General features: G+C 39.1%; 1 protein-coding gene across 1 annotated transcript in view; it reads right to left on the minus strand.

The window, feature by feature from the left end:
* Positions 1 to 20,965, minus strand: part of ERAP2 (endoplasmic reticulum aminopeptidase 2) — a 39,536-nt gene extending 18,571 nt beyond the window's left edge. The window contains exons 1-10 of the mRNA XM_059694036.1: positions 20,866 to 20,965; positions 18,241 to 18,937; positions 15,316 to 15,454; positions 11,686 to 11,820; positions 9,436 to 9,556; positions 7,547 to 7,701; positions 4,555 to 4,668; positions 2,606 to 2,737; positions 2,226 to 2,357; positions 287 to 355 (exon numbers count right to left, since the gene is read on the minus strand). Coding sequence (XP_059550019.1) covers positions 287 to 355; positions 2,226 to 2,357; positions 2,606 to 2,737; positions 4,555 to 4,668; positions 7,547 to 7,701; positions 9,436 to 9,556; positions 11,686 to 11,820; positions 15,316 to 15,454; positions 18,241 to 18,797 — 1,554 coding nt within the window. The 5' untranslated portion in view covers positions 18,798 to 18,937; positions 20,866 to 20,965. The remainder of the gene's footprint in view (positions 1 to 286; positions 356 to 2,225; positions 2,358 to 2,605; positions 2,738 to 4,554; positions 4,669 to 7,546; positions 7,702 to 9,435; positions 9,557 to 11,685; positions 11,821 to 15,315; positions 15,455 to 18,240; positions 18,938 to 20,865) is intronic.
* Between the last annotated feature and the right edge of the window lie 3,709 nt (positions 20,966 to 24,674).

Consider the following 24,674-nt stretch of genomic DNA (forward strand, 5'->3'; position numbering starts at 1 on the left):
CAGCGCCTCGGTAAGCACTCAGCGGCATTTAAAGCTGAGATATTCTTAGCTAGCCGTGGGCCTGTGGGAAAGCTGAATTATAACAACAAAAATGTGGCAGTAACAGCATCATCCCCCTAAATGGCCTGAACATTCCTCTTAAGTCTGCTTTGTTTCAAGGAAAATCCTGGAGGCTCTCTTCCTCTCCAGTTACTTAAAGGAACAGTTGGGCTATTCTACACACTGACTCCCGGCAGGTGACTGACGGGCCAGCTCTCGTCTGCTCTGTAGATCTCTTTGTACTTACTGTGCTGCGTGTCCTCTTGGAATCGGAATAACAAAATCCACCAGATGTAAAATCACCTTCTAAACAACCCTGTAGAACAAGAATAAAGAGCACTACCATTCGGGTACTGCCAGTTGACTGAATATGCATATTAGCCATGAATGCAGACATTTACTAGCATAGCTATATGAAAATTAATTCATCTAGACCAGTGGTTCTCAACCTTGGCTGCACATTAGAATCACCTGGGAATCTTTTAAAAAGCCTCATCCGATAAGGCCCAGAAATCAGGATTTTAAAAAGATTCCCAGGTGATTCTAATGTGCAGCCAAGGCTGAGAACCACTGGTCTAGACATTTAATAATGAACTTAGCAACTCATGAAATGAATACAGTGGGGCCTTGACTTACAAGTGTCCCGACTAACGAGTTTTTTGAGATACCAGCTGTCTCTCCACCGATTTTTTGCATTGAGTTGACAGAGTAATTTGAGTTAACAAGCTCCTTAACGAGCTCCTTAATGAGCTCGGTCTTGGAACGAATTAAACTCGTAAGTCAAGGCCCCACTGTGAAAGGCATCTTCGCAGTGACCATAGGAAATACACAAAGTTAGTTCAGCAATTGCTATATTCCTTATCATGTCCAGATGAATTAAATTTTCATCTATATACTTAAAATTTGCTAAAGAAGTTCACCATGGTGAGATAACTGTTTTAGGGTTGAATCAATTTGTTGAATTTTTCTTTCATTTGTTTCCTTTCCCCTTGGAAGGGTCCTAGTTTATCCTTTTAGTCTGCATATTACTCATGCCCTTCTTTATCATTTAGGTAACTGTGTCTGGTATTAACTTTCTCCTATCACATCATAAATTCCTTGGCATTGGGGAAAACACCTTTGCCATTTCCAATGACTACCATAGTACCAAACATACTAGTATAATGAATGCACAATAAATTTTGAATTCAGAATTGATATGAGACCTAAGAAAATCACCTGCTTGGCAATCAACCCTTGAAACTAGGATTTAAAGCTCTAAGGACAACTGTAGGTGGGGAAAATGACATACACATTGTCTAAGGCTCTCAAATGCTATTAAATCACTTTAAAAAATAACACCAGAGAATGCTTGTGATTTTCAAGTTGCTATGACATGGATTTAGAACTGATGTTATGTGACATAATGATGAGTAAGTTATTTTCAGGAATTTATCATTTGCATACCACAGTTTCATTTGGCATCAGAAAGGGGTCAACTAAAATATAGGACCTTTAAGAGAAGGTTAAGTGGGAGACTTTACTGATAACTGGGAAGAAACTGTGATGTAATGGAAAGAAAGAATACTAAATTCAGAGTCAGAAAACAGATTTTAAGCACTGACTCCATCACTCACTTGGTATATGATCTTGAGCAAACCTTCCCCTTAGTGTTCGTTTTGCTATCTGTACAAATGGGGTAAGAATGCCTACCTTCCCTTCCCGATCTGATTATAAGCATAATGAGACAAAGGTTAACATAGCGGTATTTACAATTGGCTTTTAAAAATCCTCTTATTCTTGGCCAAATTTCTCCTTTAATTTCCCCCACACTACTACACACACCAAAGACAAATTGAACAAGTAGAGTTCAACCTTAAAATTTGGGCAGAGAAGATTAGTTATTATTTAATAGGAATTACAAAGTCATTAAAGATTTTGGAAAATGGGAGGATAAAAGTGTATGGTTAACCACAGCAGGGAAACCAAAGAGAAGGAGGTCAAGTGCCAAACCCCTCTGGCTAACCCAGTGTGGCCTCCCAGTTTAGTATTGAGCCAGAGGAAAAGGGAAGGTGCTGTCTTCTAAGGACAGTGGTAGTGTGGCAAGTGGAATGTTTGTTGACTGACAATGTAACTATTTCTAACCTTCATAATTAGCCTCTCAGCTTACAGGATTAACAGCTGCTGTAACCCAACATTTGACTTACATTTGACATGCTGTTCCACAAATCATCATTCTTAGCATTTCCATAGCTGAACTTCTTTAAGTAGTGAATAATTCCTTTCCGAAATTTCTCCTCACTCAAGAAATCCTTGAGCATATTTAAAATACAAGCTCCCTTAAGAGAGAGAAAAAGAAAAGAATATATAAAGGAAAAGGTAGTAGGATATATTTTTTTTAGTGTGACATATTTTTAAAGGAAGCTTAATTTTATAGAACTTATAGAATGTCTGAAAAATGAACAGCAAATAAAATAAAAAGTGAACAGGTGACAGTAACCTGGCAGCACCAACTTCAGCTGTTAATTATATAGGCCTCCTTTTAGTTCTCCTGAAAACAGTTTCTACTGCCCACAGCATTTACTACCTTGTTGTAGGAAATTGTGTCAAACATTTCCTGTATTTCAGTAGGGGTTTTTGCTTGATTGGAGATAGGATGGGATGAATTTAGTGAATCTCTTTTAATGACTTCAAAACACACTTCCAAAAAATAGTCATCCTAAACAGAAGAGAACATTTTTTTCAATTTCAATTTGACATTCTCAAAGCAATAGAAAACATACTAGGTTTGGCAAGATATTCTTAGAAGTAATTATTCAATTAATATTTCTGACAATTGATGATAAGTTTCTTTCCCTTTATATATTTCCCTTTCAACAATTCTCTACTCATAAAGGTATAAATCCAACATCCCCTCAGATATGTCATGAATGTTTACCAGCTACCGAGCCTTTGGATACAGAACTAAGACTAATGGTTTCCATTAGTGAACACTTGCTACATGCCAGGAACTTACATCCATCATCTGCCTGCTTGGGAGGTGCACTATATGCATTTTATAAGTGAGACTATATGAAGCTTTGGGGCTAAAACATGAATTCATCACATAGCAATAAGACACTGACTTTGAATCCATGGTTCTCAACCTTCCTAATGCCGCGACCCTTTAATACAGTTCCTCATGTTGTGGTGACCCCAACCATAAAATTATTTTCGTTGCTACTTCATAACTGTAATTTTGCTACTGTTATGAATCGTAATATAAATATCTGATATGCAGAATGTATTTTCATTGTTACAAATTGAACATAATTAAAGCATAGTGATTAATCACAAAAACAATATGTAATTATATATGTGTTTTCCAATGGTCTTAGGCGACCCCTGTGAAAGGGTCGTTCGACCCTCAAAGGGGTCACGACCCACAGGTTGAGAACCGATGTACTAGACCAATGCCTACTCCAAAGAGCTAATCATTAACCAGTTTGACGTGGTGTTTAGATCCCCTGTGTCTATAAAAAGACAATTTTGAAGAAATATATATATATATTTTTTTTTCGGTAAGAGAACATTTATTGGGTAAATTACAGAGGTAGACAAAGTAATTCCTAGAAGAAGTGGGTTTAGCAAACAAGTTCCAGAGGTCAAGGAAGGGCCGTTGGAGCTTGGGAGTGAGGAAACTAAAGGTAACAGGTCTGGGGCAGGGAGGGGAAGGGGAAGGGAAAAGCAAGGGTGTGCTCCCTGAAGGGAGAGCATTGAAGAAATCATTTTATACATTTTGGGGAAGTGAACAATAGGCCCTTTGTAAATTCTAGAGGACTGTGCCCCCAGTCATGCCTAATTCAGGTTACATACCAGGAACTCTGCACGGATCTATAGCCACGGGCATTATCTTATCCTATATCACTGTATATGGACAGAGAAATTTCTTCCTCTCGCTCCACATGCACACCTGAGTATTTGTGCTACTGGAGTTCTCTGTCCAAAATTTTTTTGTTTGGGGAATTTATGGTATGGGCTGAATAGTATGCCCCTCTCCAATTCCTAAGGTGAAGCCCTAGTCTCCAGCATGTGACTGTGTTTGGAAATAGGGCCTTAACAGAGGGGACTGAGTTAAAATGAAGCTGTAGGGTGGGCCATAATCAAACCTGACTGGTGTCCTTATAAGAAGAGGAAATTTGGACACACAGAGAAACACCAGAGGAAAGACTATGTGCAGATACAGCAAAAAAGGAGGCCTCTGTAAGCCAAGGCAAGAGGTCTCAGAGAAAACCAAACCTGCCGATACATTGAACTCAAACTTCTAGTCTCCAGAACTATGAGAAAGTAAATTGCTGTTGTTTAAGCCACCCCGTCTGGTATTTTATCATGGCAGGCCTGGCAAACTAATACCGTTTGCTTTGTATATCAAACAAAACATCATAGGCTCAAAAACACGATGCCATATTGTTTTCTCTTTAGCATTCACAAACATTTTAACAGTAAATCGACAGTTGCTTAGGGCACATGGTATGATGTACAAAACTGTGAACTTACGAATTGTAGCTCTGGATATGTAGCATTAACAGAGATGAGTTCCATGTACTTTGCAAAACCCTCATTGAGCCAAATGTCATTCCACCATTCCATTGTAACCAGGTTGCCAAACCACTAGGAGGTAAAAACTCCATGTTATTCAAAGTCAAAAAATACAGGTAATTGCTAACTGTAGTAAAAAATATAATGGATGCCAATTTCCTCCTTTTAGTAAAGAAGGCCTTTCCTCTATCTTAGCTACCCTTTTCTTTCTGAACAATTTCCTTCTACCTGTTTCATCTCATGGCAATATAAAATAATTAAAATCCCGTGGCACACACAAAATATATTTTTTGCCAATCTGACAAAAAATAGGTATAATTTTGATTCATTCAGACCTGACAGCTATTGTATTGGTTGTCGTCACTCTTTAATTTGATCATCTAAGGGAGAAGAGGTCAGTGCCCCTGACTAAATAGTCAGGCTTTGCATGTTTTAAAATTTCTTGCGACTCACTAGTGTTATTCAACTGAGTTCCCTGCCTTTTTGTCTCACTACCACATTTTTGTTTGCTTCACTTTTCTTTTTTGTTTCCATTGCTTCCAACTCTCCAATTTTCATCCTATCCTTTGAATACTTCTTAGCTATTAGATTCTGGAAGAAAATAAAACATATTGTTTTGGGGGGGCTGTTTGTGTCTTGCACAACTATAATCTCAGCTTATCTTTGATATATGGTGATGGTCTAAGGAAAAATATAAGTCAAAATATCCTTGGTGAAGTTACCTCTTTACTTAAGTAGTAGGTACTTAAGAGGATCCTAAGAATTCATTTAGGACATTCAAATTGTTACTTAGTATTACTGATGAGCATATTTGGTGTTAACCTCTGCCCTGACATTTCCAGGGATTAACTTGGCCACTAAAGTGAATAAAGGTCTAAGATTTTAACTGTGTACATAAAATAAAAAAGATGTATAAGGATAATCTAAATAGAATTCTACCATTGACCTATCTTTGATCTGTAGTTTTAAATATCTCTATTTTTGTGTCCTTTTATATTTTATTTATTTATTTAGCCTATATACCCGATACAGTGCATCTAGTTTATCTATTTTAGGATTGCCATCTCCAGGAAGATGGGAAACTAAAAGATTTTAAGATCCAGAAGAGCCTTGATACAGTTATAGAGAACAGCTACATCTGTAGCTTTTAGAAAATGTTTGAGCTCTATTCCTTTTTTGATGACCCTCAGATCATTTTGCAAGTGGGCACCAATCTTCCCGAGGACATTTGTGAGAAGGGACAGGTGGTGTTTCCTCAGTTATAGAAATGATGAATATGAGAAATACAGGTTGAGCTGATTCTGGCCACTTTTTTTAGTTAGCAAGAGTAGTTTGCTTATTCATTCAGCGAGTATCTATTGATAAACTATGTTCCTGGTACCAAGCCATATATTAGAAATGTGATTACATATAATACAGCCTCTGTCTCATTACAAATGATGGAGGTCAACCAGCAGACAAATAATGCAATAAAGCATTAGGGTGCCATGATCCATGTCTGTACAGGGACAGAGGGTTCCAGCAGGAAAGAATCAGTTCTGCTTGGAGAGTTTGTAGATTAGTTAGGAAATGATTCATTTCCTGAGTCTTGCAAGTGGTCTTGGGTATGTTGGGAGTGGTGTGTGCTCTGGGCAGATCAGTAGTAACAAACTCATAGAGGAGCAACACAACCTAGCATGTTCAGGAAATGGCAGTGGTCTGGGATGGGTAAACTTAGGGTGTCCGTAAGAGATGAGGCTGGAGAGGTGGAGAGGGGCTGTCATGGGGACCTTGTATGCCATTCTGGGGTCCCTTGACTCACCCAGTTGGCACTGGGAGTTTTTTACCAGGGTTTTTCACAGAGGAGTGACACGGTCAATATGGAGACAGAATAGTCAAGCCAAAAAATTCTAGTGCAGCCTGCTGCTTTATCTATCCATACACTCTGCATTTCCACAAAAGAAAAGCTATTAAAGGAAAACTCAGAGGGAGCCTGGAGCTGAAGAGCTAGAGCTCTCCGACCATTTCCCTATGAACACTGGGTAGAAAGATTAGGAATCTCTAGGCTCAGTTAAGTGCTTTAGAGCTACCAGTGACGAATATCCAAAATCTCTATGATGGACCAGCGGGGAGATCCTGAATCTGAGAAAGCTGCCCATATAGTGCAGTGCAGAGCATGGCTCCTATGTAACTGGGTATTTAGTTCACTGCTTAAAAAAAAACAAAAGACATTATTAGGATGATAATAAAAGGTAAACTTAAAAATTAAAAAGAAGAGAAATTACCAGATTCTATATTGTCATGATATTTACCTACATGGTGAAAGAGAATTTCTAGGGCTCTAAATAATTCACTGTGCTACTGGGGATTTTCAGAAATAAATAGAGTAGAAATGGTCTCTAATATCTATAGTATTAGTTTTTTGGCTCCATATTTGTATGTAAGACAGTGTCAATAAGTGGGCCTTGGAAATCTTACTCTGCAAGTAATGGTAGCAGTAGTAGTGGGCATTGTCATCATCATTAATAACTTACACTAATTGAGGGCCTACTATACGACAGGAACAGACATCTGTAATCCTCACAGTTTCAAGAAGCTTGATTTTGGAATGTCACAGTACTAAGGCTATAAGAAAAATATATTTAATATTTTTTGGAGGGTTTCCAATTCTGTGTTCTATGAATTTGCATAGTTGCCACCCTTCGCTATTAAATGACATTTGGAGGGTCTACCCTGAAGGATTTTAGACAAATAAAGCAATCACTTCTCTCATGATAAATTTTCTGTATGAGTCCCATAGTCTAGAGCTGTAGCCCTCTGCTACTTGACATATTGTGTCTAGTTTGGTAATCCATAAGGTCCCCTCTAGAGATAAAATAATACAATTTTATGCTGTTTTAGGAAGATTGGTGGTGTCCTGCATAATGCTCTTTTGGACTGATACTAAGAAAATGTCATGAGTACCAAGTACCTGGTGTGCTAATTCATGGGCTATGACTCTGGTGACCCATAGTTTATCAAAAGCAGAAGAGGTCTTTGGATCAAAGAGCAGTGATGTCTCTCTATATGTGATGAGGCCCCAATTTTCCATGGCTCCAGATCCAAAGTCAGGAATCGCAACTAGATCTAAAACATAAGAACAACCATACTTGATCATTATGGCTTCCATACCAGAAGTGGGATTTGCTTCCTCCTCAAATACATTATGATCCTTGCAGTATACATAGCAGACTTTCTAAAAACATCAAGAATATCTTAACATTGACATAGTGTCTTGCAGTTGCACTAAAAATAATCAGTGCCCATGTCAAGTAGAATATATTTTATCAATATAGTTTTAGTTGCAGTTGAAGTACCCTATTGACATTAACCATTGTTTTTTTTCAAAAAGTTTTTACCTCAATTTCCTCTCAACATTGATATTTTCTCTACCTCTTAACTAAGTCATGGGTGGGGGAGGAAGGGTATGTGTATGTGTGTGTGTGTGTATGTGTGTGTGTGTATGTGTGTGTGTATGCATCTTTTGCCGGTGACTTCATGTAAGTTAGAAATTTAAAATTTCTGGCTAATATTTGATCTTGATTTTTTTTATTTTGCCATGACATTTTGGAAGAAGTACTGTTCAGCTGAAAAGAAAGATAATTTTTTTAAGTTTGTAATGAACCACGTCATTGGTTTAAATTGCATTGTCTGGAATTAGTACTAGTTAATTCCAGTGTATAAAAACAAATACTTATAACAAAATAAGAAACTAAATTGTCACTAGTAAAGATCGGTATTCAATTAGCACTTCAAATGTGGAAATGACTCCTTTTCTAAATTGTACTGTTGATTTTCTATTAGTTGGATTATTTCTCAAAGCCATTAGAGACACTTAAATTAGCTCTATTTTTTTAAGCTGCATGCTTCTTTTCAGTTAGCTTTAAAATACATTTCATATACTCTTCAAGGTTGCATTTTTCAAGAACAACATCAGATTGTTGATTGCTGTTATTTAATCTTTCCTTGACTTTTGACATAGAGGAGAGCAGTGGATTGTGGGTAACTGAAGTTAGTATATCTGTGCTAAGGGGTATGCTAAGGGATATATAGAATCCACACTCTAATAATACAGTGAGATTCAGTAACTATAGTTATACGCTCCTGGTGTATTTTAATATTCCCTTTTATCTTCTCTAAAAAAAACTTGAATGTAGGTTGTGGGGAAAGGAGAAGGATATAAGAAGGAATATTTCCTAACGTCCCAAAGGAAATAAATGTTTTGTCACTGTCAGAAACTCTTAAAAAGTAATCTATATAAGCTACAAAATTAAATCATAGTTTTTATATGTTCTGCAATATTACGATATTTCTATCTTATTTTTTAAGATAGAAAATTAAAACCAAGATTGACTGTATTTTCTTACATAAAGGTCTACTACCACATGCAAATTATCTATCTCCTCCAAGTATTTTTTAAAAATCTGTACCACAGTCTTTCTTATTTTCTAGCCTCAATTACACTACAGATAAGAGATGAAGGGACAATTTTCAGCTGTTTACATAAATCTGTGGCAACTTTTATGAAACATTGCTGGTCTTTTACAAATATGGTATAGAAAAAAAAATGAACTCCAGAGAATTCACCAAATTAAACCCAATATGGAATGCAGCTATTTTAATTTTAAACCTGATAAAAGAATAGAGGAATTATCCACACTACTTAGGCTTTTCGTAAATACTTTTCTACACTCAAGGACCCTCTCTGAGGTACAAATTATTGCTTCCTGTACTAACTAACTTCCTGAGTGCTCATTTAAATTACATCTAAAGGGGGAAGGACTCAAAGCAAATTCTATAAGCAAAAATAAAGACACCTACCCAGTTTTGGAAGTGGATAGTAGATATCAAAGTAACGTTCATAAAAATCAAGTAGCTTCAATGATGCCTCCAAAGCATAATGAGTTTGACTCCATTTGTCTGGGGAAGCATAGATGGACACCTGCAAAATGTTGGTCAGAAAGAGTGGTCTTTGAATGACAGATCCTTGGCATGATACCATTCCTAACAAACCTTATCCAAAGAAAAGCAAACTGCATGTCTCAAGAAATTATTGAAAATACCATTAAAGCATGTTGTCAATAGGGGATCCGATATTCTGTAAAGTATTAAAGCAAAAGCCACTCGTGAAAATTATAAACAACCCTGCATCTTTCATGACAATTCATTCCCTAGGTGCTAATTGTACATTTCAAGCTCTGCTAACCTATTATGTCATGAGAGTCCACTTGAGCTCATCAGTATCATGTACACTTAAAACTAGCCTTCCAAAGTTATGATTAGCACAATTCAAATAAAACAGTTTTATGAGGTGGAAAAGCCTTTAAGAACTTTTTGGATCCCCTTCCTAGTCTAGTTTACTTTAAACTAAAAAATGACAAATATGTTCATTGACTCCCCTCAAAGCAAATAGCCATTAAGTAGAAAAAATAAAGTTAGTTTCTGATTTTCTTGGGTTTCAAGCATAGTACTACTTTCATTTCATTATCTGCTTTCATGCTCTGAACTAACTGAAGTTCCTGAGAACTTTTATAGGAAGGATATGTTCATGGCTGCCATGTTTTGATGGATTACCAGGCACTGTGTTAAAAATGTACATGTAAATATAAATTAATCCTCTCAATAACATTACGAAGTAGCTGCTATTATCTCCCTGGAAATTAAGTAACTTGCTCCAAGTCACCCATGTAGAATCTATAGACCTGGGATAGGAGTCCAAGGAAGCTGACAGCAACCTGTGCTGTGAACTAAAGCACCATCTTATCGCTCACGTGTCTATAGCTGTGCACACACAGGCCTATGTGCAGAGATGCCCTGATGTGTGTGCAGATACATGGTGCATAATTTATCTACATTTCCATAGGTGTCATTTGTATGCGAATTGTAATAGCCATGGTATAGACATTTTATGGCTATTTTTCATAAGCATTATTATTTTATGGTTCTTTGAATATGTTTTTATGTCAATCATTTGGTTCCTCGGGGTAAGGAGTTCTTGTTTATTTTAATGTGTCTATTGATGTTTGCAAAACTTATATAAAAATAAATATTGGGTATTGTAAATTTTTGCAAACAATGAAGACTCTAAAAATTATGAAGAGTTTCTTTCATTGAGAAAAATAATTGGAAACAATGTGAATGTCCTGAAATAAGGTGCTGATTAAAAAAATTTTATGGTACCTCTATGAGGTATAGTACTAAGCAATTATTAATATAGTTTTACAGAAAAATATTTAATGGCATTCAATTTTTATTGCATATTGTGGTAAAGATTGAGTTAAAATAGTCACATATTATTTTATACAAAGTGTATATACAGGATATACTGTTAATATATATATTTTAGAGGCCTGGTGCATGAAAATTCATGCACTGGATGGGGGGGTCTCTCAGCCCTGCCTGCTCACAGTCCCGGAGCCTTCAGGGGTGGGAGGCAACCCGGCCATCAGGGGAAGGCGACGCCCCCATCACACCTCTGCTGCTGCCACTACCAGCATAGCAAGCCTCGGCCAGCCCTGGTTACCTGAGCCTCAGGCGGCCCTGGGCAGCTGGGCAGCCTCCATCTGAGGCTTGCCTATGTCTCGGGCCCACCCTGGGTGGCTGGGCAGCTGACATCCGAGGCTTGCCTGCACCTCGGGCCAGTCCTGGGCGGCTGGGGGCTGAGGGCGGGTCCGGCCGCACCTCGGGCCTGCCACCCCTGGCGGGGCTGAAAGGACTGGGGGACTCCAGCAGGGCTGAAAGGACTGGGCACCACCATCTTGTGGCTATGGGCGCCGCCATCTTTGTGACTTAGTACTAATTGCATATGCTGTCTTTATTAGATAGGATACTGTCATATACTGACACACATATAGAAAGTAGTTGGAAGGTAAACATTAACATTATCAGTAATTATATCCTAGTAATGGAATTATGGGTAATTTATTATTATTATTATTTTTACCTATTTCTTGTTTGTAAGATAAGCATGATACTTTGATAATAAGGAACAAAGCTTAAGAAAATAAAGAAAAGTTCATTGTGCTCAGTACACTATTCTGTGCTGTGTATGAAATTAGATCTCAATCTCACCTTGACCCCTGATGAGGTTGTCCCACTCACAGACTTGAAATCACAAACTATGTAGGCTACAAGGTATGTACTCATTTTTACAGTAGTTTCAAAATGATCTTCCAAGAGGCCTCCTTCAAGTTCAATCGTCCTAACCTACAGGAAGGGAAAGAATCAGTATTTGAATGGAGTATTTTACACCAATGCCTATGACGTAAGCCAGGTAAGTCAGAGGAGAGCCTGACACTCTGAAGGACCTGATGCCCTTTTAGGAGGGAGTAGCATTCTGTGGTCTCTCCTCCCTTTATTTTCTTATCCCTGGACTTTCCTGAAGATACATTGCACTAATTTTGAGATCCTAAAATGTATGCCAGTCTTATTTGCTTGAAAATGAATTTGCTTATATTGCTTGAGAGCATAATAGCAGCTTAGATGCTCCTACTTTCTTGAAATGCAATAATCTCCAAATTGCCATAAATTCAAGTTCTGCACTTCTAAGGAAAAATACCAGAGAATGGCCCCCTTTCCCTTGTTATATAATAAGTAAATCTCTGTTGCAGAAGGAAATGGGAAGCAAAACTGTGCTAAATGATTTGCATTATCTTTTAATCCTGTTATCGTGTGTGCGTGTGTGTGCGTGTGTGTGTGTGTGTGTGTGTGTGTGTGTGGTAGGTGTTATTTCACAAGTGAGGAAACAGAGTCTCAAAAATATGAACTGAATTGCCCAAGATCACAAGGCAAGTTCCACAGCAAGACCAAGATGTGGATGTGACCGTGTGGTGTGACTCCAAAGGCATTGCTCATTCTTTCACCTCGCTGTGTGACAGCTTTAGTCACAGTCTTATTTTTATCTTTGCTTCATTGATTTCACAACGAAAGCAGTCAGGCCAAGGAGGTCATTAGTAATTTAAGCTCCTGTCTATGTACTGAGGAAGCAAAAGTTTTAAGCCTACAGACTCGTCAGCTGCATCTCTCAAATTCACTGAATAATTACTGAGTTCTATCTTTATTTGCACTGAAGAGCTAGTCCCAGAAATGATCTCCAATATGGTACAATACCCCTAAATACTGAATGGGTCAGATTCAGTAATCTGAAAATACCACTTTCTTCAAATTGGTGACAACTCTTGGGCTAGCTTGCTCCCCTCCTCATACCTTCTACCCCTCTTTGCAAGGTGTCAGGCTTGGGGCCGTGCTAACCAGGCCTTCTTGAGCATGTTTTATGTGTTTTGGTTAAGATTATAGTTTGCTTTGGCAAGAGACAATAGCTTGAAATATTACCATAAACTGCCTAGCCTACTTCGATGACAAATGTTTGTGCTATTAAATTCTACATAATTTAATTCTACATATTTCTATCAAAGCATTCAGTTCCTAAGTTCCTATAAAGCAGAAGACACTGACCACATACTCTAAGAAAATTAGCAATATATTCTGGGATGTAATTACTTCTTTCCAGCAAATTCATTTTGCTCAATAATAATCTCTTTATGAGTCTGATGCAAGTAGAGTTCTATGGATACATACTCCTAGCAAAAAAAAAGAGGGTTATGGAAGAGGGGGCCAGAGAGAAGGCATTGACTGTAGTCTTCTGACCAAACTCGGCAGCAAAACCATTTAGTCGGGTGTGTGGAGGGGTGAGGGAAAGAGGGGGCAAGGCTGTGGTACTATGGGGAAGTGAGCGACCGTGTCTCCAGACAGCTGGTAGCAATGATGTGTAGGAGACAGATGGGCATTCCCTCTGAGTTTTCCCTCAGATAAAGATGTACCCCCTGGAGGCTGAGTTTTGTTCAGGAATGTGGAGTGACTCATAGATTAACATTGCCTTACGTGGAAGTGTCTGGGTGTTAGTATAAGTTCATCCAGGATGGGCATGTAAGTTTCAAGCATAAAACACTTGTTGCTAGATGAGGGGTTAGCTGTTTTCTCAACACTGGCAGGACTCTACTTGCACAGCAAGTGTCACCAGCAGGTGTGTGCTCCTTTAAGGAATGAAGAGGACAAAGAAATGCCCCAAAGATAAGCTGCCTCTACCAGTGCTTGGCTGGCCTCCTCACTTCCCTTAAATCTTGTATTCTTAATTAAACAAATCGAGAACTTAGTATTTGTTGCTTCTTCCCACTGGACCATAACCCATATTAAGTGCTGTCACTGTTATTATCCAGAGAGTATGATTGTGGTATTACTTTTGGTCGCCTTTTTTTCTTGGCTACACTTGTTGGGCATGGCAGTGAGGAGCAGAATGTTAAGCAAATATTTGCTGAAAATGGCACGATCCAGAGAACTGGTCTAGTCAACTGAGGCAATGCAAAGATTCAAGGGTTGTAGGAAATATTTTAAAGCATTCACTTATTTTTCTTAAATATGAGAAGTTACTGGAGGTTTCTAAAAATAGAAAATTTAAACTCTGATTTAACAAATAGGCAGTTTATGTTTGTGTCACACTTTAATGAAAAGGCTTTATGGACTCTGTTTTTACTTTAGCCTCCATAGTTATTCATATATAAAACATATCAATAAAAAGCTGCCAGGAAAGAGACTGCACTATGCTTTGCAAGCATTTCTACCTGAAAATGAGAGGGCTAATTAAGTTGCTGTCTTCACAGTCGTGGAAAAGCTATAGGATGTGTGTTAAGTGCAATGTTCCCCTGGATCTGTGCTGCCAGTATTTCAGAGCAAATATCTTTTTTTCTATTTAAATAGAAGTCTGGGAAGTTCAGTGTCTAGCTTGTGAACTCATTTCTCCCCTTCACCCATGAGTCCAGCCACTGTTCAGGGCCGAGAGGGCAGCGGGAGGGCCCTGAGCCGGCTGCTTTCTGTGCTGCCCCTTCCGCTGAAGCACTGTCAGGAGAGCCTCTACCTTTGCCCTACATTACAAACCAGGGTGGGGAAACATTTCACATTTTGTTCAACAACGCAAATGGCAAGCACAGCATTAGTGAGGAAATACCAAATTAGCTCAGGTCCACTGTGTCTTTCAGAGTCTCTGCATTTTGAGTACAAATACAAGCCAAATAAAAGGTCTCTTTCAAATTAAAAAAGTGTATAACCACAATAAATAATTTTTATAAATGATTTTAAGAACTACCACTGCGACTTATAAAAATGAAAACGGATTTGTAAGTTCCACCACAGAAGTCTAGGTCAGAATATTTGGGGCAGGGGTCTCTCCATCTTTGCCATTCAAATGCGGTCCCTGGCCCAGCAGCAGTGGCATCCGTCACCTGGGAGCTTGTTAACAAGACAGAATCTGGGGCCTCCCTCACCATAAGACTGACTGAATCCGAATCTGAATTTTAACAAGGTTCTCAGATGATTCATGTGAACATTAAAGTTTGAGAAGTACTGCTCTACTTGATTCTGAATTTTGTCTCCGGCCAAGTAACACTGATTTAAAAGAACGTTTCCATACGAACATAAAGAAACTGTAAATCACTTTGTTTTGTTTTGTTAAAAAGCTTCTGGTGTAACAATGCCCCAAACAAAACAATGTTAAAATCTAGAAGGATTGGGGTTATTAAATAATATGTACAATAAAACAAATTAATACTGTAAGTCTTGAAAAAAAAGAAAATATTTTAAAAAGCAACACAGCAAGGACAAAGGCTCAACTTGAGAATAATTCCCCGATGTTTCTGTAAGTGGCAATACCTTTGGCATGTTGGATAGTGCGATGTGTCTGCTCTCTCTTCTTATCTTGATTGAAAAGTTGGCTTTGAACAAGGGTTCATCAAAGCAAGGGAACGCCATTCGTGCATCGGTTGGCTCAAAATCTGTCACTGCGATTGTTCTGTGAAGAGAACCACCCCCAGCCAGAATACATAAGTGAGACCAAGACAGAAAGGAATTTGTGCCTTCAGAACAATCCTGGAAGTGACATATTTGATTTCTCAAGCTATAATTTTTGAGAATCCAGGCTTTATTCCCCCCCCCCCCCAAATAAACGAGGGTAACTTTTAGTTAAGTGGCTGCCAATTGTGAATAATGCCTGGTGCTGGGCACTCCACTTACAGGATCTCCTCCATTCTCCTAGCAGACAAGGATTTAAGGCTCAGAGAATTGGCGTGACCTTACCTGGATCCTTAGCTCGTAAGTGGTTGAGAGAAGCATGCATGTCTAGTCAATTTGAGGTCAAAATTGACTAGGAAATTAGTAGGTCAGTACCATCTCTAAACCTGTTGGGATCTCAACCAGACATATGACTAATTGTGGGTCATGACTTAGGATGTGTTCCCAGGAAGCAGATGTGATTTATTAAGAAAATTCTTCCAAAAGAAAAGGGAGTGAGAAAAGCAGGACAGGGAAGGGGAAGAAGCCAGGCCACGTCCCAGCTTCAGCCTGATCCCCAGGAGCTCTGGAAAGGAAACTCCACCTTCAAGTTTCCCCCCGACTGGAGGCAAGGAGCTATAGCATAGACAAATCTCTATATCACACCACCTGGATAATGCCTGAAATTATATAAGTCAGACTATAAAGGAGACGCTATCAGGATAATCATAATAAGAGTCAGAAATAGCCTGCAGCTAATTCTGGGAGGCATTCTGGAAGTCCTCCAGCTCTTACTCCAAAAAAAATGCCCCCCTCTAGTCTCCCAGGTCTCCCAAAATGATATCCTTAAAAAGTATCTTCTTTGGGTAGGGCCATGGTCACTTGAACACATTTAAGAAAAGGCTTCACATGGCGCCCTAGTGGAAAGAAGTTGCTGAGTTTTTTATCCAGCACAACACTGGACCTGAGAACAGGCCTCAGAATTGAGGCTGCAATGAGGGGAAGCATCCCCAGGGGAGCGGGGGAAAGAGCTGGGCCTGGGGAAGGCTGTTCTAAGGGGACTGCTAGGCCTCTGGGGTGGGTGCATGAGCCCCCAGAGGGCAATGAGTACCTAAGGTGGGGGAGGGAAAAGCAGGTATGTGGCAGATGCTACTAAAGTTGCCTATTAACATATTCCCCTTCTGCAATTCCATCAGAATCCTGATTTTGTTCCGGGAGGCAATGTCCCTTTAGACTCCCTTGCAACTTGGTAGGCATATGATTCCTGACCTAGTTGAAGTCACCGGGTGGGAAAGCTCTGTGAAAGGAGTCAGATTCAGCTGGAATGCTACTTTCTGCTTTCTCTCTCCCACTTCCCCTTTTTCCTGCCTGGAATGTGGACTTGAAGGCCAGAGGTGCCCAAGTCATCTTGTATTAGGAAGGGAGCCATATGCCAAGGGAGGCTGAGCAGAAAAATGGAAGGAGTTTGAGTTCTGGATAACACCGAGAAGCACTGTAACAAGCCTGAGCTGCCCTACTTTGGGATTTCTATTTTTTTTTCCCCACGAGAAAATTAACCCCCTATGTGTTGAGCCACTGTATTTGGGTTCCTCTAACTGGCAGCTGAACGCAACTGATAAAGGGTGGGAGAGCCAGGCTCTTCTTCCCTCCCAGATGACCCAGCTCTGGACAAACAAATTATCCTCTCTTTCCCTTACCTCTTTCACTTACCTCTAGCAAATTCTGTCTGTTTTATCCTCCAAAAGAAATGCCAAGTTCAATCACTTACTCCATAAGGCACCACCTCTAGCCTGGCCCGAGCCACCATTTCTTGCCTGAACTACTGCAATGTCCTTCTAAATGATTGCTCTTCTCCTACTTTTTCCTCCCTATAATGGATCCTCCACATACACTTGAACTTTATAAGCAAAGATCAGGTCAGAACGTTCCAGTGAGCTCCACTGCACTAGAGTAAACGCCTCACAAGAGGCACTAAGTGATGTCACCCCTTTCAACTCTACTTCTCTCTCTTGCTCATGCTCTTCAAGCCACACTCGCCTTCTTTTCTCAGTCTGTCCCACTTTGCACTTGCTGTTCCCTTTTCTGGGGACACTGTGCTCTATTACACCTTCATGATTGTGTCCTTTTTAAAAAATAGTCAGATCTCAGTTTAAATGCACCTCGTTGACAGGGACTTCCCTGACCACTCAGCTAACTCCAAGCTAGACTTACTCTCTATTACGGCACCTTGTTTGTTGCCTTCATAACATTTATCACCTCATTCATATCTCACCACTATGGATTCAGTGTCTAGAACAGTGCCAGGCATAAAGCATGTAGCCAGTCAACATGAGGTGATTAAATGAACAATATTTCTCAGTTCTCCAAACATATTTGCTCCTGCCTCCTGCCTCCTGCATTTGAGTCATGCTGGTTCCTAGGTAAACTGCATTTCATTTCCTCTCTCTCTGGCCACATCTCACATTCCCTTCTGGTCCCAGATGAAGGCTCACCTCCTTTGATCCTTCCCTATTTCAGCTCTCTGCACTGAGCATCCTTTCCTGCAGAACATAAACATGTCTGTCTTATCGCAAACACACCGGCTTCTCCTCCCAGCTAGTCTCCCTCCAGCAGTTTATGCCTCTGCATTCTTCCTTCCCAGCTTTACTGCCATTTCCTTAAGAAACGACAGAGCTTCTCCTTCTGCTTCCTTTCCCACCGTTTATTGGGCTTTTCACAAATGATTGCTGAAACATGCTCTTCGCAAAGAGGTCTAACACATAAGGAAAGTATCATGAGAGACTGCAAACAGCTGGAGCGACATCTTACCTTATTTCACCACCAAGAGTTCTGTACGTGCTTTTATAAAACCCTTCAAAGCCATCAGCTAACTTGCCCTGAAAGTCAATGGCCACATAGTATTTCAGGTCAGCCATAAGTGTCTCTGGAACCAGCAGAGCAATTTGCTCGTGAGCAGGATAACTCAAAACATCCAGCTGTCTCCCCGGCTTCCTATATCTCAAATCTTCCTCTGAATGAAGGGTGGCATTCATGATTTCATGATCTCTGCTGTGTAAGATGATAAATTGGGTGGCATCTCTGACTAAGACTTCAATCTTCTCAGATGCAGCGAAGTCCAGGGAGGTGAGGTTTGGATGGACAAAAAGGTCATAGTGGAGGGGAATGACCGTGTTGGGGAGCCTTAGCTCATGCCAAGGAAATGGTTCTCCATTGGTGGCCTCTGGGAAAGCCCCAGGCACCTGATTGAACTGATCACTAGATGGCATTGAGAACCGAGAACAAATGCATATTTTAGGTAAGATGATTGCTGTACAGTAAAATCCTATGTAAACATTAAATATTAGTTTTCTGTGTGAATTAACCATTGCAGAAGAGTGGAATGTCAAATCTATTCTCTAGAAGATACGTTGCTCTCCAGGCTAACTCTCGTAGTTCTTCATAGCACTATATCGGCTCCAGTTGTTTCACATAGGATTTGAACAATGTTTTATTACATTGATTTAATCTAGAAGAAAATAAAACATTATTAGCATGAAAAAAGATTTCAGCTCATAAGTAAACCTTAAAAAATTAAAAGGATATATGGGAATAGGGAAAACCTGCTCGCTGTCAGAATCAGGCCAAATACCCACAAAATAAAGTAGAAATTGAGCTATTATCTGGTTATATGACAAACACAAATTTTTTAGAACTCTAATGAAAGGCCTCTGCCTTGAAATTGTATGGAACAAATGCCCTCTGCATTTCAGCATAATGAGCAGAAGGAAGTAAATGTGTAAATACATTGCCTGGTGAATGCTTCTCACATTTGGCTACATCATCCTAAGAGTATCTTGAACACCTGAAAGTGAACTACACAGGTGTTTCTATTTCTTTTTCTAAGTGTCAAAGAGTATATTCTTTGGATACCAGATATTACTATTAATGGCATTGAACTTTGCCTCTTTCATGCACATCTGAATCGCCTTCCTTATTCTATGGCTATTGATATAAAAGATGCTGGTCAAGCTAGACATTTACCCTTGGATTATTTCCAATATATCCAAAGCTATGGAAATACAATTTGAGTTTATAATATTCTGACATTATTAAAAAATTGTTTTTGTCCTCTGCATTTTAGGCTACCTCTGAAAACACAAATTAAACTGAATTCACTGCCTCTGTAAGCAGAACTAAGATGATTTCCTCTTATTAGAAGGGTATAGCTATCCAACATATAAAATTAGGGCAGTATAGTTAATATACCAACTCCCGCCCTGCCACCTGCCTCTCCCTGCTTCCTCCCTGCTTCAACTTAAACCCATGAATGGTTTATTTCCTTTTTCATTATTAACAAGTTCCTTAGAATTAGTTATCTGATCAATTACTTCATTTTTCCAATTTGAAATATTAATGCAGATCAATAGGTATTGTTAAATGAACGAAGACAAAGAAGAATAAAATAATGGTTAAATTATTTTTTTTGACAAGTATTAAATTATGGCTACCAAATCTCAATGTTCCAGAAACCTCTGATACATAAAACCAAAACCCGTCTATTAGCTTGGATTTCTGATATTTTGAAAAATGAAATTGCTTATTTGTTAGGTTCTAGGTTTGGGAATCAGGATGCCTGGATTCTAATACTAGCTCTGCCGTACTTACCTGTGTGAGCTGGGACAAATTTCTGATTTTTTGAGCATTAGTTTCCTCACCTATAAAATAATGCAATAATTACACCATCCTCACAATGGGAGGATTAATTGAAGAATTTAGCACAGCACAGCTACTAGCATATAGGAAGCATGTAATGCATGTTAAATATTAAATTATTATTTTGGATATTATAACTTGCATTCTCTGGCCTAAATTAAGAAGTAGTGCTGCCCCAATTTGTAGCAAACACACTCCAAGAAAGGTGCATTTTTTTTTTCCTGTAAGAGGGAGAGAAAGGCCTTGGTATTTACTCATATAGTATTTAACTTTAGAACTGGTGAAGACTTTAAATCCTAGATAACACAAGTCCTTAGTCCCCAGATAAGGTGACTTTCCTAAAATCACACAGGAAGTTTGAAGCAGAATCAAGACCAAAATACAGCTCTTGGATCCTTGATCTCACGGACTTTTCCATTATATTGCACTTTAGTTTCAGTAGCATTACAGTGAACAAAACATCCTGGGATTGGAGGTGCAAGTATTGAAACAAAGGCGGGGAAAGGCTAAACAGTCTCCAAAAGAGAGTGAGTGAGTTAAGCAGAAGATTCTTAAATCAAGCCCCACCTTTAAGCACATACTTTCCAACACAGTAGTGCCAGATTCACCCCCTTTTTCCAGAGCCTCGCCTTCAGTGGCAAGACTTCCTCAGTACAGAAGTTTTATGCCTTCATTTCTGGCCGTTAGCCTCACTGAAAATTCTGATTTAAAGACAAATTCAAGAGAAACGTTAAAGGTTACCTTAAGCCACGTTGTTGCAGATTTGAATGGAGGGGGACTTATTTTTGCTTTCACTTTCTATTTCATAAGTCTCAGAACGTTGGCTACTTCCTGTTCACAGCACTAGCTGGTTCACCATCACATAGATATAAACGGGCTTAGCACAATAGCTTTTGTTCGGAAAGCAGGAGGAACTAGCTAGTGGCTTCAGAGCAAGAGCCACACCACAGCAAGTCAGGGTAGGCACCTAGCTTTTCGGCTGCTGCTCCGGCTGCTTTTTCTTTCCCATTTCTTATCCCCACGTGTAAGCATTCAGAACCCAGCTTGAGTGTGCGTGTTTTTAAAGAGATGTTTTTATTGATTTTAGAGAGAGGACGGGAGAGGGAGAGAGAGAGAGTGGTGGTAGTTCTGCAGCGTTCCTTTTCACAGGACCCAGCCTAGTTGTGTGTATCTGTCTGTGTGTCTGTGAGTTCTCAGGATTCTCCCCTGCCCCTGAGGACAGAAGTGATGACGGAGAGTGAGGAACCAAGGTGATCATATTGATCTATGGACTCCTAGAAGAAAAAGTTGAGTAGGATCCAGGTGACTTCATAGCTTATTATCTAAAACTATTTCTCACCAGAGGGGTTTCTAACTCTTTTTTCCCTGATAATAGAATAAGCTTTGGGATGCGTGTTACTTAGGGAATTCACATACCTCACTCTCTCATGTCATCCTGGTCTTCCCAACCACCTCTTGCTCAGAGAAGCTGTCCTTGTTGGCTCTGTCTAAACAGCAGCACTCCTCCCTAAGTCCACCCCAGCCTCCACCCAGGGGCTGTCTCCTTAGCCTGCTTTACTTTTCATCTCCACATTTACCAATTCCTGACACTTCACTGTGTAAGTCTTCATTGCTTTTGTCTGTCTCCCCAATGGGACATAAGCTCCTTGCTGGCAGGGAATTTGTCTGCTTTGCTCACCGCTCCATACCCAGAGCCCCGGGAAGAGTCCGGCATATAAGAGACCCTCGATAAATATCTGCTGAGTGGGGGAAGGCATTTTTAATGTTTTTAGGTTTTCCTTTTCAGATTGCCCTTCACTTGCTCCATGCTTCAGGCTAATTGGGGAAACTCCCATTTCCAGGTGAGCCAGCATTTCCTCACCTTTACTGAGGCTGCCACTCTATATGCAGTACATCTCTCTCAATGTGTGTCATGTGTAAACCTCTCACAAGGCAAATGTCACCTCCAGGAGGCCACCTGGGAAGTGACAGATGCTTCCTCCCCAGCCCCTAACTAGGATTTGTTCAGCCAGTTCTACTGGCCCTTACCTTATGCTGCCGTATTTGTGCTCCATACTCTTCCTTAAATGATCACTCCTGAAGGCTAGGGCCGCACGCATGCCCCCGCCTCTCCCCAGCACTGCTCAGAGTTGTGCCCCTCGTAGGCCCTGAACACACAGGCGAGAATGAACGAGTTAAAATTAATTTTTCAAAGAGTTCAAATTGATGTATTTGTAAAAATGTTGAAAGATTTTTACTAATTTTTAATGGAAATCTTTCTCAAATATCTTACAAATATTTCTATCCCCTTACGGTGTTCTCAACAGATTTAAATCTCAGTGGCTCAAGTTTTTATTTTATTTTATTATACACTAGACCTAGAATCAAGAGATATGTGAATTCCCTAAGTAACACACATCCCAAGAAGCAGTAACACTTCCCTTAATTATTACAGAGGATTATTGTCCATCTCAGAATGACTGTGATAATACATATGTGGAAACAGTTTATAAATGGTTTAAAAACTTTAAAATTGTTTACATGCATCAGTTACCTTTTATTAATAATCATCAATGCTATGTTGTAGTGAAGTGCTGCCCTTGAGGCCAATCAGATGTAATAACCCATGTTGCTATATATATATTTTTTTAATTCTGTGGGTACTATACAGAGTTTATTCTAGTTTCTCCATTATTATCAGTTTTTTTAATTTACTTTCATTTGTTATCTCAGCTATTCCCAATATCCATCCTAGACCTATTTTAAGTTTATTCCTTCTAAAAGTGCTACAGGCTGACAAATTAGCAAATGAAACTAGTTGGACACTATTTCAGGCACTCAGATGCCTTAAAACTTATTTCTTAATACTGCCTGTGGCTTTAGTGTTGTGGGTGGTGAGATTTCAGTATAAACAAAATGATTAATAGCCTCCTCACAAATGAAAGATTACTGAATCTCCTTTTAGCTTTTTGCTGTTGAATTTTTCCTCTTTTTTTTTTTTTTATATATTTTATTGATTTTTTACAGAGAGGAAGGGAGAGAGATAGAGAGTTAGAAACATCGATGAGAGAGAAACATCGATCAGCTGCCTCCTGCACATCTCCTACTGGGGATATGCCCGCAACCCAGGTACATGCCCTTGACCGGAATCGAACCTGGGACCCTTCAGTCCGCAGGCCTACGCTCTATCCACTGAGCCAAACCGGTTTCGGCGAATTTTTCCTCTTAACATAGACATAACTTTGCCTTTGTTCCTGCTAGATGCTATCACTCTGAATACCAGCTAGCTTACAGTTTTAAAAACTACTTCTTCTCTGCCTGCCACTTCTTTTCAAAAGGATCTCTAAAAATCTATTGAAAGTACTTCACGAAATTATTGCTATGCCTCTGTACATTTTCAAATAAAATAGAGGCAGAGTCTATAATATGGTTTTAAAAGTTTTAACTTAAAAAATAAAGTTTATGATAGTACAAAGAGTCAGAGTCCATGAGGGGGGCAGGGAATTCACCTAGAAAATGCATTCTGTAGTTTCTTTTAAACTCATTCAGTTTCAACAGAAAATTAAAACAGCATAATATCAGAATTTTAAGTCAGTAACTGGCAGGAAGGTGGTTTTTCAAACATTAATATCTTTAATATGCCTTCCACCAACATTTACTAAAAATGAAAACAGAAGAATGTCACAACGAAAATTTTACATTGTTAATGTAAAACAGAATATTAAGTACAACTGAAATTATACTATATTTAAATTTTTTATTTAATAGCCAAATGAAAAATTATTTTGCTCCTGTCCTTTCCAATTAAAGATCACAGAAATAACTGATGACACATTTTCAAGTGGGAAAAGTAATTTAAAAAGAAATCAAAGTGATTCAGAGCTTGTTAAATATTTTGAAGGGGAAAATTTTATGCTTCCAACTGATTAAACCAAACAAGACTATTGCTTGGCTTCCCACTACTTAAAGATTTAGCTTAAAAATCTGTAAGAACTTCCACTATGGCCAAAATAGAGCAGGGCCTGGGATTTATCTCCTCACTTGCAACAACCAAAAAGAATGGACAAAAGACAGTTGCAAGGCAGTGAAGACAGTGATCACCAAAGAGAAAATATGTTGACTAAATTAATTCCCAACTCTTACCTACAAGGAAATAGAGGCTTTCTCTTTCTCCTGATATCCCTTGTTTGCACCTCCCCGAAGCCAATACTTGGTATAAAACTAGTCAGTCAGGGATGATGGTTACACTTTTTTAAACAAAACAGGTATCAACTAGAGAAGTCATGGAATACAATTTTAAGGCCATTCATGTGCATTTTAACACGTAGCTTTCTAAATTTCACTGAAATTAGCAAAATAGATTTGTCACCTTATTCTCAGAGCAAAGCAACTTTGAGTAAGCTTGGTTAAGGATTTTAAATTCCACATCCCTGTCGTCTAGTAGCCAAACAGAACAAATTCTCTCGAGAGGAGAGCAAAAGTAGCAGGAGCTTCATCTAGTGGTGACAAGTGTAACTGCAGAAGGCATTTGTCAGTACTAACTATGAAAACATGCAGCCTATGGCAAATCA

Source organism: Myotis daubentonii, chromosome 4 (genome assembly GCF_963259705.1).
Source record: "Myotis daubentonii chromosome 4, mMyoDau2.1, whole genome shotgun sequence".
Lineage (NCBI taxonomy): Eukaryota > Metazoa > Chordata > Mammalia > Chiroptera > Vespertilionidae > Myotis > Myotis daubentonii.